We start from the raw sequence: 13319 nt of genomic DNA on the forward strand, positions 1-13319 counted from the left end.
ATGATTTTGACAGTAAACAATTATATAAACTTAAGGACTTCACTCAGCTAAATTAGAAAAGACAATTAGATGACATTATTTTCTCTCATCAATTTGTAGCCAGAAAGCTTTTGTCAACCACAATTACGGCAGAAAGAGTACTCTCTGTCTATTTTACCAGAGACCATAAAAGACTAAATTGGATGTCCGTACAAATGAAGACAGCCAGTAAGCATCACATGCACGGAGGAACGTCAGGAAGTAGTTCAGCCTCGCGATATGATACCAATCTGTTGGCAAAACCTAAATGACAAGCTCTCGTTCATCAGAAACTAGACCGCCCTGCATTTGTTGTCTGCTCTGAACAGACATGGTACTTTTAATGAGAAACTAGACCCTGTTTATTTCTGTTTACAGTCAAGCGAATGTAAATTTTTTATGGTCTGAGGTTTTTGATGAGTGGGGAGAAAAGTCTGAACCAATTGAGAGACTGAATACAGAAATAAAATTACATTAATCCGGGAATCCGTACAAGCGAAAAATAAATGGCAAAATTATTTAGAGAACCGAGAGAATCCCAGGCAAAAACGTTAATGTTGGGATTACAACTGTATATGTTACTGTAAATGGACCACGAACAGCAAACTAATAGGATCAACATTCTCTCTCTCCACATTCTCATTCTTTGTCGCTGTCATTATTAACTTTATACCTTTGAATGGACTTTTGGAATGCTAAACATTTCAACACCATTAATGAAAACACACTGTTTTCCACCAAGTTTTTATTACTTTGCAATAAAGATGTAAACAAACTTTCAAGAAAAAAAGAGTTTAAGAATCAACTTTTGACAAACCTACATTGATCTGTCACATCTGAATATTGTTTATTGTCAGTCTCTACCCTGCAAAAACAGATTGAAAGAAAAATTGAAATAATGTTATTTATTTTCTGTTTTAGTCGTTCAACTGTACATCTCAGGGGGGTTTGTATACAGCAGTACAGATAAGCAATATACAACCATAATTCTTTTTAGAGTCTAATTAGCAGAGTTTTCTTTCTTCATAACATTGAGAAAGTGCCGATTTTACATTACACTAAAAATATCCCTTGCTACTTATACAGTACGATAACCTAAAGTCATTCAACTGCTGCATTTATGCAACCGAGTTTTAGAAATAATCCAACCCGGAGGCAACACATTTAGGATGATAAAATAAAAAATGCAACAAACTGTATATTACAAAAATGTTGTTAGTATTCAGAAAAGTTTGTGTGGGCACATTAATCTCAGAGTCTGTGTGTGGGACAGACATGTAAGGTGTTTGAGAACAATGAAAGATTATGTTTTTTGTAGTTATGTTACATTAAACCACGAATATGCTTGAAAATGCTGGTTGGCTGCACTTGTTTGCGGCTCAAGCATAAAGAATCCCATTCAGAAGTACAATATTAATATAATCTGAGTTACAGTATTGCCCATCAGTTGTAGTTGATGCATTACAGCTGTATTTCTCTTATGCCCTGATGTGCAGGTGTGAATTCAAACGGGTGGCTGTGTTCTGTTGTGCCGAGAGGAGGATTTCTCTGTAGAATAATATAATTTATCACAGTGTCTTTTATGATTGAGTGTTACTAAATATACACCAACAAACAAAGAGATGGGTGCCATTGCCTTTTTCTGTTGACTTCAACCGCCCCCCATCCCCCTTGGCAAGACTACGGTGCTGGTCCAGTGGCTGCTTCATTAATGTGTTCCCGTAGCCTTGCGCTTTAGAAATCCATTAATCATTGAATTGAAAAGTACATCACTCCAGGTCTCTCACTTCATTTATGAAGCCGGCCGACAGAATAAAGCGGTGTCAACAGAGTGTCTTCTATTTATTTTATATCCATTTTTTTTTTAATTGGATGATTCTCACAATTTTTTTCAAGATTCATTCTCAATATCGACAAATTTCCTTCATTCATTAAAAACATGGGTATGACATGTTAAAGGACATTCATTTCAAACTTTTACTGCCAGTGTGTGTGTGTTTGTGTGTGCTTGCGTAGACGCATGGACGCTTCATTTTGCTTTTTTATAATACATGAATATTCTAGCAAACATCAGAATAGCAAACATTTCAGAATAGTTTCATTTTACTCTGTAGAAATTCCAACAAATAATTCACTCCGACAAATCAGGATGGGTAACAGTAATGAGCATTTCAGCAGAAAAAGCAATAAAATACATAAATAATTAATTCTTATGTTAAAATTATGCTTTGACCAAGGTAGAGAACACAGTTATGTTTATTGTGATCACAGAAATCAATACAGATGTATTGATCATCCATCATTTGATAGACGAACATTAATCACACACGCACTCACAAACCCAGGTTGTTTCACTATATTACTGCAGAAGAAAGTCATACAGGTTTGAAATGACAATAGGTTGAGTAAAATATGAAAGATTTTGGGTAAACTATCCCTCAACCCAGTACACACATTCATCAACATTAAAGTGAAGCATCATTTTGTGTATTTATGAACATTTATTTATTATTACTAGTGTGGTCCACCTAATATATGTGTCTGTTTTTATGTTTCGCTATATTTGTAAAAAACAACATTTTAATCATTTTCAGCCACAACTATACTGTACACACATAATGCACTGTCTAGTCATAATGCACAATGTATTATAATTAATTATTATGTAAAAAATATGCTTTGACCAAGGTAAAGAACAAAGTTATGTTTATTGTGATCATTGTTTGTGTAACCGAATTATATATTATATTAATCAGATGAATGTAACTGGGCATTAAAATCATGAAAGTTAAATTAAACTTGTGACATTGGCCTAAACAATATGTTTCAACACCATTAAAGGAAACACACACTTTTATTCCAACATTGGAATTATTACCTTTCACTAAAAATGTTAACTAACTTTTAAGAATTATAAAGTTTAAGAATCAACCTTTGATGAACCTGCACTGATCAATCATCACATCGGAATATTAGTCCGTTACAAAATGAATATATTAATTGTAAGTTTGTTATCTTTTAAAAATGTATTTTTACAACTGTAAAATCATTTTTGAAAAAATATTATCTCATTTAGTGAATTATTTGTCTTTGTCTATTTTTGATTCTAAAATGCTGTGGTCTAGACCGGTTCCATCACGCGTGCAGCATTGACCCCTCTTATATGGATACACACGCATAGCAATCCAATCCAGAGCTGCTTCTATTTTTAGCAAGGGGTCCTGGATCGATTGGCCGCTTATTATTATAATTTAACCGAGCTGTTCCTGCTGCCTCTCCTTCCTGTACACGTTCACTTAAATTATAGCCGTCCACCTCCCCCACTAACAACCCCCCCCCCCCTTCTCAACTCTCTGATAACTTAATTCCATGCCCACACACACATTCACAGAGTAAATAAACAGAGAAGCTCACTTGCATCAATTTTTTGTAATTGCAGCTAGTGACACATTATTGAATCTGCTTTAACCGTGTCCATATGGAAGTGTTAGGATAACTGTAAGTTATGTGTTTATGTTGTGCTGTTTATTTTGGTTTCATAGAAACAGGGGGCTTTGTGTATAATTGGAGGGGCAGCAGGAGGTCTGAGGTAGACAGATTTACGACAACGGGAAATGGAAAATACTGGACCCTCTTAAGAAACTGGGACTGGGACTAATGTAGCCAACTACCTGTTGTACAGGGTCATACTTAAACAATTGTTGTATCCCATCATGAGCACCCGACTATAAACACCCACCCACGAACACGCATGCATGGACATACCAACATTGGCACGCATGAAGATGTGTGACAAAATTACCAAGCATGTGCTTGCATATGTACAGTAAACTCCAACTGCAAGCACTTGTGCGTCACTTTTATAGGCCGTAATGTTCCTTGTTGCTTTGAGTATAAATCAATCAGATATATTGATAGCATTGTGCAATTCTAGCTCTGAGGCATAACTCTTTTGCTGTGCCAAAATATTACAGTACTTGTTCATGATGCTAGGATTGGTGTTTCTATGGCAACTGCCTACACACACATGCCCACATGATACTGAGTATTAAACATGCATTACATTCCCAAAATGTTTTGTAGTCTTGGTAACGCAGAGTGCTTTGACACAATGCTGGCCTAAAGTTTATAATTAAAGATGCTGGAGCTCGGTATCTTTTAGGCTTCACGCACAACGTCCCAGAATGCCTCGAAACAATAAAAGTTTTTTTTACACTGTGAGGATACAGATGTCAACACATACCAATACATATACATTGTGTATGGCTTTTCTGATAAGATTGTGTTTCTTTCATTTTTTGCAGTGTTTCGCCTACCATAACCTTAGGGGGTGCCCCGCCCCTACAACGAAAGCCGCCGCCCCCCTTGAAGGTCAAGTTAATTTTATTTTCTGTATACCGCCAGATCACATGAGAAGTCATTTAAGGATGCCTTTCCTATGGAACATGTCTTAGACTTTCAATTATGATGTCAATTCCACCATTGCACACACATTCATTACACAAAGTATTTTGTTTAATTACATTCGAAGTAGCTGCAATTAAATTACAGAAAAAATAGAGTAATCCTTTACTTTACTTTTTCAAGGGGAAGAAATGTAATTACAGTAACTAATTACTTAGTAACTAGTTACACCCAACAAGAATATTAATAGCATTAATAATCAGCATGTTAAGATTTCAGAATGAATCATGTTTAAATCAGAGATCATTTTGTTTTTAGTAGTTTTTAAAATAGACCTCTTGGATTTTGCCTCAGCACCAGAGTCTACAACACATCTTCTCAGTTATGAGGCCTTTCTATGTTTCATATACACTGAGGCTGAATTTAAAATAAATGGCCTGAAAAAACATTAGACGTTACCTTTTTATATATATTTTTACTGGGCTTAATTGATTGAATATTATTTATTAAACAAGGTATTGTCTGGACCTCCGTCGCAAAGAAAATATAGAGACCCCCCAAAGCTGTAAAACAAGGGGAAACACTGTTTTGTATATTTGTAAACAATCGTTTATATTTAGTTTTTTTATGGTGCATATTTGGTGGTTTTAAGAAATTAGGTGCTGTAGCCGAGAAGTAGCCTAACGTTTTTAATAGGACACAAATGTATACTGTGTCAAGACGCATGCAAACTACTCTGTTCCCATTGTGTAGTTAAGATCCACACACTGGAGAGACACAACAGAAGATTAATTACAGTGCACCTGTGTAGGCAGATGATCAGCCACAAGCATATTTTTATTGAACTGCAGTGGCAGTAGATTAAAACGAGTAATTATGACGTCGATGCCTTTGTCACAATTTCATTTATAGTTTTCCACCTTGTCCTTCACCCTCACATTATGGTGTATTTTGGACTATACGCAGGAGTCACAGAAATCAATACAGATGTATTGATCATCCATCATTTGATAGACGAACATTAATCACACACGTACACACAAACCCAGGTTGTTTCACTATATTACTGAGGACATATCGTAGAATTCCATTGTTTTTATTTTATTTCATTTCAGGTTTATTTGACAGGGACAAATTTACATTAATTATACATAAATGTAAATTGTTCCAGAATTAGCCAAAAGGCTATTTTACATCTACGGTTTTTATATCCAGGCTATCTACGTTAAACCCCTTAAAGTGACAATTCACCCCAAAATGAAAGTTGTCTCATTATTCACTCACCCTCTTGTCATTTCAGACCTGTATGATTTTCGAAGATATTTTGAAGAATGTTGGCAACCGAACAATGGCAGTACCCATTGACTTGCATTGGTTACGTGTCCATACAGTAAAAGTATAGTGACCACTGTTAAATTCTTCAGAATATCTTTGGTTGTGTTCTGCAGAAGAAAGTCATACAGGTTTGAAATGACAAAAGGTTGAGTAAAATATGAAAGTTTTTGGCTAAACTATCCCTTAACCTAGTTCACACATTCATGAACATTAAAGTTAAGCATCATTTTGTGTATTTATGAGCATTTATTTAGGTGTGGGCACCTAATATATGTGTCTGTTTTTAAGTTTTCCTATATTATTAAATTCAGCCAAAACTATACTGTACACACATAATGCACTGTCTAGTCATAATGCACAATGCCATGGTCAAGACAAATTTAGAGAGACATTTACATTTGGGTAATAGTAATTTCTTTAACGTCCATGACACCCATATAAAGGTTCACCAAACGTATTTAATGAATGTAATTTGCTGTATTTTCTGTTTGCAGCACTCCTCAATCATCTAAAATGAATGTACATTACACCCTTTTTTTCATTTATTTCAAAGTATCATTTATGGACGAGCGTCACCGAGCCGCAACATAATGTCTATTCCAAATCAAACGGCCCCTTGATACACAAAGAGAGTATTTATAGCATGCACCATTTGTTCCTCAACCATTGTGTCTACTGTAATCCTGTGACACCTCATGCGTATGGATGTTTGATTTCCAAACTATTACTTCCTTTCATCTTTTTCATTTGGCTCTGTCTGAAAGACAAAGCAGATGTCGTTTAAGGGGCATCATTACTGTTATGGAGGGAACTTTACCAGCACAGACGCTGGTAGGTCATTCCACATGGACTGAAACTCAATACAGGTGCTTCATATTTAATAATTGCTATGACTACTTATCCTAGCGTACTGTTATAAATTTTAAATCGCACTTCATACTGTACACATGGTCCCTCAAGGCAATCATTATAAAAATGTAGCTACCCCTGCCACCCCGATGCTGGGGAATTACAGTGTATATTTTTACCCTGTACAATATTTGCTAGCGATGCACTACGTGTATATGGCCGGTTGCCAAGTCATGTATAACGTATTGACTCCTGCCAGTCGTAAAATTCAATACATTTACGAGATATTGTTGACAGTGGCTTTAATGCAGCAGGAAAAGAGTGTATTTTAAGTGTTCCCCCCAGCACCTTATTGTATGTCATAGGCTTGCAAGTGACCCATTTTACAGGTGGTTATCGATATACATTAATACTTTATTTTCTTCTTTAACATAATACTGTTTTATTTGGAAGAAGCATAATAACCCAATATTTATGAGGATGTGAAGGAATTGAATCAGTGACTTTGGCATTGCCGTGTCAATGCTTCAACACTTGAGCTACAGAAACCACAGACCACTGATTTACATGCACACGGAACATCAATTTTGGATTTTAGACATTTGACTATGGTGTTAATCTAGATTTGTATCACATAGGGATTTAATTGGGAAATGCCTTTCACGTGTTAAAGTGAAATTCATGTCAAGTTTTCCAAGTCGTGCATATCCTCATAAATGTATGAAACATATACAGTGTGTTATATTATAAGGATGTGTTTAAGCCAGAATTGCTACCTCTTGTTCAGTTGGGCTGGACCACTAAACTCTTAAAAGAAAGAGAGAAGGAAAGAGTCCTTACTGAAGTTGATCTGCTGGTGCCCTTGGTGATGAACAGACCAATCCAATTAGGTTTCACCTCTAGGCTGTGATGCAGCTCATGCTTCAGCCGATCCATATACACACGCGCGCACAGACGCACATACATACACACGCCCGCACAGTGTCACTCTGCAGTGCGCTTCACACACAGTGCGCGCACCCTCCGCTTTTACGCGTCCGACATCTGCAGACATTCAGTCTCACCATATCAAGCCATCGATGGGGTAGCGCTCTTAGGCAGCCGCGAGGAGCTCTTGTGTTATGATCTCGCCTTTCTTGTGTTTGACAAAATGTGGAAGAGTGGAAAATGTGTCCAGTAATAATGAAAGCTTCCGCTACGAGCTGGGAATCTTAAACGCCGGGCGCGAAGAAACCCGCAGCCGTCTTTTCTCCCGTTTGCGCACTGAGCGGTTTGTATATGCAAAAGGTGGTTTGCATCAGGAAGGTAAGAAATAGTTTGTTGCGTCGTGTCAAAACATTGTTGTGACAAGTCGTGATAACCGGACGTCACTTGTTTGAGTGGAACAGTTGAGGTGAAGTGAAGCTTTGCATTTTAGTGGCGCGCTAGTGAAGTTAAAGGTTTGGCAAACGTGTTATTGCAGTTTAAATGCTGTTGATAAGTGTTGTTATAAAAGAATACAGCGAGAAGTTGTGAACTGTACATTTCATACTTTATTGCCTTGGTGCATTACCTTCTGAATGAAAATAAAGTGATGGGATTGGGTAAAATATGGGAGAGACTTGGGCTGTTCGGATGTGTGTCTAAAACTGTTGCGTCTTTGCGCACTGACTGTACTGTAAGTAAAAATACATGCAGTGCGATTCATATGAATTACAGTAATTGAATGAAATGTGTTCAGTTTAAATTGTGCAAAAAAAGTACATGGCGTTGCATTATTACGCATTATCCCCCCTCTGCAGCTGGAAAAAAAGCAATATTATTTTATGCCTTTAGGAAGAAATATACTGTAAAAAGAGAATTGCATGTTCTCCAACATCCTTTTTATCAGCTCATCATATCGGCTTACATTAGAATCCTGAACTTAACCTTAAATAGAACGCCCATGATGAATATTGAATGTGGCAAGGAGATAATGCTTGTGTTAATTACTTATTCCCTTTGGTTTAAACAAGACCTGACATTATTCCACTTGATTAAACTAAGGTCGAGTATACAAAAGCTTAAGTTTGTTCTTGATTTGATTTCGTTGTCCCCAGGTTGGTGACTTTTAAATCCAATTAAACGCTGCCATTTCATTGTGTTCCAGAAGTACTTAGCTAAACACTAGCTATGTGATGTATTCTTAATGAATCTCAAAGGAGGGACGTTACCTGAGCTGTAATGTTTTGCAGTTGTAGTCAAAATGTAATTTCCCTTCATGTGAAAACAACAGGTGTCTAGTATGACTTAGTATGTTATCAGAATAATCTTTTGACATCATTACACCGATATTCCAGTCTTCTCTTTCGTTTTTTTACTTGCAGCCATGGAGGGACTCTTCTAAGGAGGACCCAACATAATCATCATTTTAAGATTCCGTTCTGGTTTTCTTTCATCTCTTCCTGGTAAGCGGCACCTGTCTTCTTGTGCACAATGGCAGAGAAGGCCGGTCTGGGGGTCCCGAATCCTGGGGGTAGATCCACGACGCTTCCTCCGGAGCCTATCGAGATCATCCGGACCAAGGCTCGGTCCAGAAGGGTCCGCCTTAACGTCGGCGGCCTCAACCATGAGGTCCTATGGCGGACCTTGGATAGACTCCCCAGAACCAGATTAGGCAAGCTCAGAGACTGTAACACACACGAGTCGCTGATGGAAGTCTGCGACGACTACTGTCTTAACGAGAACGAGTACTTCTTCGACAGACACCCGGGCGCGTTCACGTCGATCTTGAATTTTTACAGAACTGGAAAGCTGCACATGATGGAGGAAATGTGCGCGCTGTCATTCGGCCAAGAGCTCGATTACTGGGGCATCGATGAGATCTACCTGGAGTCGTGCTGCCAGGCGCGATACCACCAGAAGAAGGAGCAGATGAACGAGGAGCTCCGAAGAGAAGCAGAGACTTTGAGAGATAGAGAAGGGGAAGGGGAATTTGATAACACCTGCTGCTCAGACAAGAAGAAGAAACTTTGGGACCTCTTGGAGAAACCAGGTTCCTCAGTTGCTGCTAAGGTAAGGTGTTGTGGCATTCAGTGACGTTTGGTACGGTAGATTTCCAATAGCCATTTTCATACAGCAACACAGCTTTCCTTTCTTTGCCTTAGTCAGGAGGTTTTCAACCATACATAAAACATAGGATGTACATGAAAATACAATTATAACAAGTTATACGCATGTGGTACATTGTAGACCTGTTAGGTGGTAGAAGGCAGTAATGTTTGTTAAACTTATTAAAGGGACAGTGCACCCAAAAATTACATTCTCCTCTTGTCATTTGAAACTAGTTTGACACTTCTGCAGAACACAAACGAAGATATCTTGAAGAAACCACAGAGGTACCCATTGACTTTTATTGTACGGACAAAAAACAAATGTAAGTCAATGGTTACCGTCACTGTTCGGTTACCAACATTCTCCAAAAACTCTTCTTTTGTGTTCTGCAGATGAAAGTAAGTCACGCAGGTTTGAAATGACGAGAGAGTAAATTAAGAACTAGTTTTCATTTTTGGGTGAACTGTCCCTTTAATGAAAGTTACATTTAAAAAAATATACAATAGGGGTCACTGTACAGACTATGTGTCTCGGGTAAAAAAAACTTTGATGTGAATCAAAACATGACGTTAAACTTTGGTGACTGTTTTCTTTGTGCTTTTTGTTGTCTTGGATGGGTTTGATATTTTAATATTAAGCGAGGGGAACAGACGCTCCAAATTTTTTCCCTCATTTAATACATTTTTGCCTTTAGGGAAAAAGTTGTTGTTTAGCAAACCGGGAGTGACAATAGTAAGTGCAAAGTGTTAGAAACGAGTAGATCAGTAATAAAAAACACCTGTTAAAAGGCGATAAAAATACAATGAGTTTGTCGCTCAAGTTTTCAAGAAGCCGTAGAGGTGTTTGAGTTGTGCTGGAAGGCCTTGTTTGGCTGACATGGATCATGGGCAGCTGGCACCCGTTGGCAGTTCTGTCGAGAGCAATGTGTGAAAGAGCAGCCCTGCTCATTGAGTCACAGCGAGTGCGTATGCCACACAAACTTGAATATTTCTAACACCATGTCCTTGATTTCCAGTTACTTTCCAAAGTCATTGCATTGCATTGATGAGTTTTTGCTCATATAGTTTGAATGTCATAAACACCGTGTTCTTTCTGTAATGATTCATCTCGCACGATGCACACATCTATCCTATTACACGCATTTGACCGTTCATTGTATTTGTTCACAGTGCGGAAATGGTTTCATGCCCTGCGTAGCCTCGGTTCAGCGTGCTGGGGCGGGTGGGGTGGACGCTGATGAAATTTAATCACTGATAATATACGAGGAGCATCCAGGATAGAGTTCAGAGTGGGGAAAGATTGTATTTCATGTCTGTGATAGTGTATCGCAAAAGCGTGCTCTCAAAGAACGACAGCAGCACAAGGCCATGCGAATATTAAAGCGAGAATACGGATGTAAGCGTAACTGCGTTAAATGCCTTGCGCTGCCATGCGTTTTTTGTACCGCATCATCTAATTTGTTGGACTTTCCTCCATCTATATGGGAATCATGGCTTATTCGATTTCAGCCTGCCTCCGCCCACTTAATTTATGATACAGGCTCCAGATGGAAAGGGCTGGAGGATTGTGGTAATACAAAAGTTGTTTCCTGCACTGGGTGTGGATTATAAAGGCTGAGCCACTCGTGTGGACTGTCAACGCTGTGGTAATGCCTTGATTTACCTCACAGGCAACTGAGGGAAGAGTCATTTGTGTTTGTCAGGTTCTGTTAAGTCTTTGTAAATAGCATGCAAAGGCACAAAGAGAGGCAATAACATGCTCAAATTGTTTTGTTTGTACTGTATGTGTGCCAAATTGCGCCGTACGACCGACTGCTTCCACTGAGATTTTAATCTGCATTGCTCTTTAGCACTTCAAGCAGTCGGAATGAGGGAAACCTTTTTTATATTCACAGGAAATCCCTCAAATTAAAATACGTGTGGGGTGCTGAGCCAGCGATTTAAACGAACAGTTCGCCCATAAATGAAAAATCTGTCATTATTTACTCACCCTCATGCCGTTCCTTCAGCAGGACGCAAAATGAAAAATATTCTGTCCACTCTTTTCCACATAATGAAAGGAAATAAGAGGCTGGTTGCTGTTGTGTTCCAAAATGGCAAAAAATGTCAGAAAAGTGCTTGAAATACTGTAGGAACCATATATTCCAGGTTTTCAAAGGGCGTATAGCTTGGTGTGAGGCATTATGAGTGAAGTAGCGATGTCTGTTTTTTCAATTAAAGGATCTATTGACAGAAATGCGAAATAATATACATAAATGTGTCTTCAGAGGTGTATGATGACTTTACATAATGATGTGTTATGTTTTTATTATTGTTTTTATTACGTTCACCGCGGGTCCCCTTACATGGAATTCACCATGTTGTTTCTACAGTGGCCCTAAATGGACAAACTGCTCTACAGAGCACGTTTTGTAAATATGTCATCTCCTTCATCAAAGAAGCGAAAACGGGACAATATCTTGTGCAGTGAAGTGCACAGACATTTTGCGGGGCAGGGGCTCAAGTGGAAAAAAGGGCAGTTCTCATATTTGTTTAAATTTTTTCTCAACATCATTTTAAATATATTAAAAAAAACAGTTTGTAAATCCCGCACACTCACCCGATTGTTTCGTGTCGCTTCGTTTATGTCCACAAATATTCAGTTCACATAGAGACCATGGTCTTCTATAGAATTCACACATTTTATCACAAGAAAAGGCAACAACAAAGAAATTAATGTCACAATGTTTTCTATGCCAAAGTTTATATTTAGAATAAATGCCTGAACAAAGGAAAAATACATATTTTCACTAATAATTTGTTTATTTTGCACAAGCCAAAATTGCTTTAATTATTTTGGTGTCATTGGGACACCAACAATGACCTTCACACTAAACTGAAAAAGGCAATTTGTTATTTTACAGGACAAAAACATGCAAAAATAATTAAAACACACTGCAAAAAATGATTGACAAAATACAAATTAATATTATTATTGTTGTTGTTGTTGTTATAATAACATTTATTACCACGCACGCACACTGATGGTGATAAGAACTTTGTTTCACATTTGAGGGAGGGATGTTTAGATCTATCAGCATACACAACATATAAAATGGATAGTTATTAGATGAGGAGTTTGACATCAAACTTACCAAGTTATTATTAAAGGCAGGACACTTAGCCCCGGTTTCACAGACAAGGTTTAAGATTACTCCCAGATTAAAATGAATTTTGAGCTGTAAAGTAACCTGCCCTGACATATATAAAAAGATGTCAGTGTCATTGTTTTGTCTCAAGATGCACACCAGTTATATTTTATTTTAATAAAAGCAACTTTAATAGCCTAAACTAACAAAGGCAAGTCCTGGCTATGGCTAAGCCTTGTCTATGAAACCGGGCCTTAATGTACTGTTCAATTTTGAGATGTCTGTCTTTTTAGCTTTCATGTCATGTTTTTGCTCTAATGGAAAGAACCTTTCCAAAATACACATTAAGTTGTTTGTTTTAAGCCTACTATTCCCTCGTCTGTTTGCTTCTGTAGATTTGTTCTAAATGAACCAAAACAAGCTGCATAAATATCTGCATACTTAAACATGACATTTCAAAGGAAAATACTCTTAGTCATATTAACTAATAACTGGTGATGTGTTTTAGTTATTT

The 13319-nt window shown here is 37.7% G+C and overlaps 1 protein-coding gene across 2 annotated transcripts in view; it reads left to right on the forward strand.

The window, feature by feature from the left end:
- The first annotated feature begins 7200 nt into the window (after window positions 1–7200).
- The window catches only part of kcnb2b (potassium voltage-gated channel subfamily B member 2b), an 80999-nt gene continuing 74880 nt past the window's right edge, over window positions 7201–13319 (forward strand). Inside the window, exons 1-2 of one of the 2 annotated variants that reach the window (XM_056737651.1) lie at window positions 7201–7911; window positions 8952–9639. In XM_056737651.1, the coding sequence (XP_056593629.1) occupies window positions 9061–9639 (579 nt within the window). In that variant the 5' untranslated portion in view covers window positions 7201–7911; window positions 8952–9060. Of the gene's footprint in view, window positions 7912–8649; window positions 9640–13319 lie in introns of those variants that run through there. The other variant, XM_056737652.1, reaches the window with a different exon arrangement.

Source organism: Triplophysa dalaica, chromosome 23, assembly GCF_015846415.1.
Source record: "Triplophysa dalaica isolate WHDGS20190420 chromosome 23, ASM1584641v1, whole genome shotgun sequence".
NCBI classification, from domain to species: domain Eukaryota; kingdom Metazoa; phylum Chordata; class Actinopteri; order Cypriniformes; family Nemacheilidae; genus Triplophysa; species Triplophysa dalaica.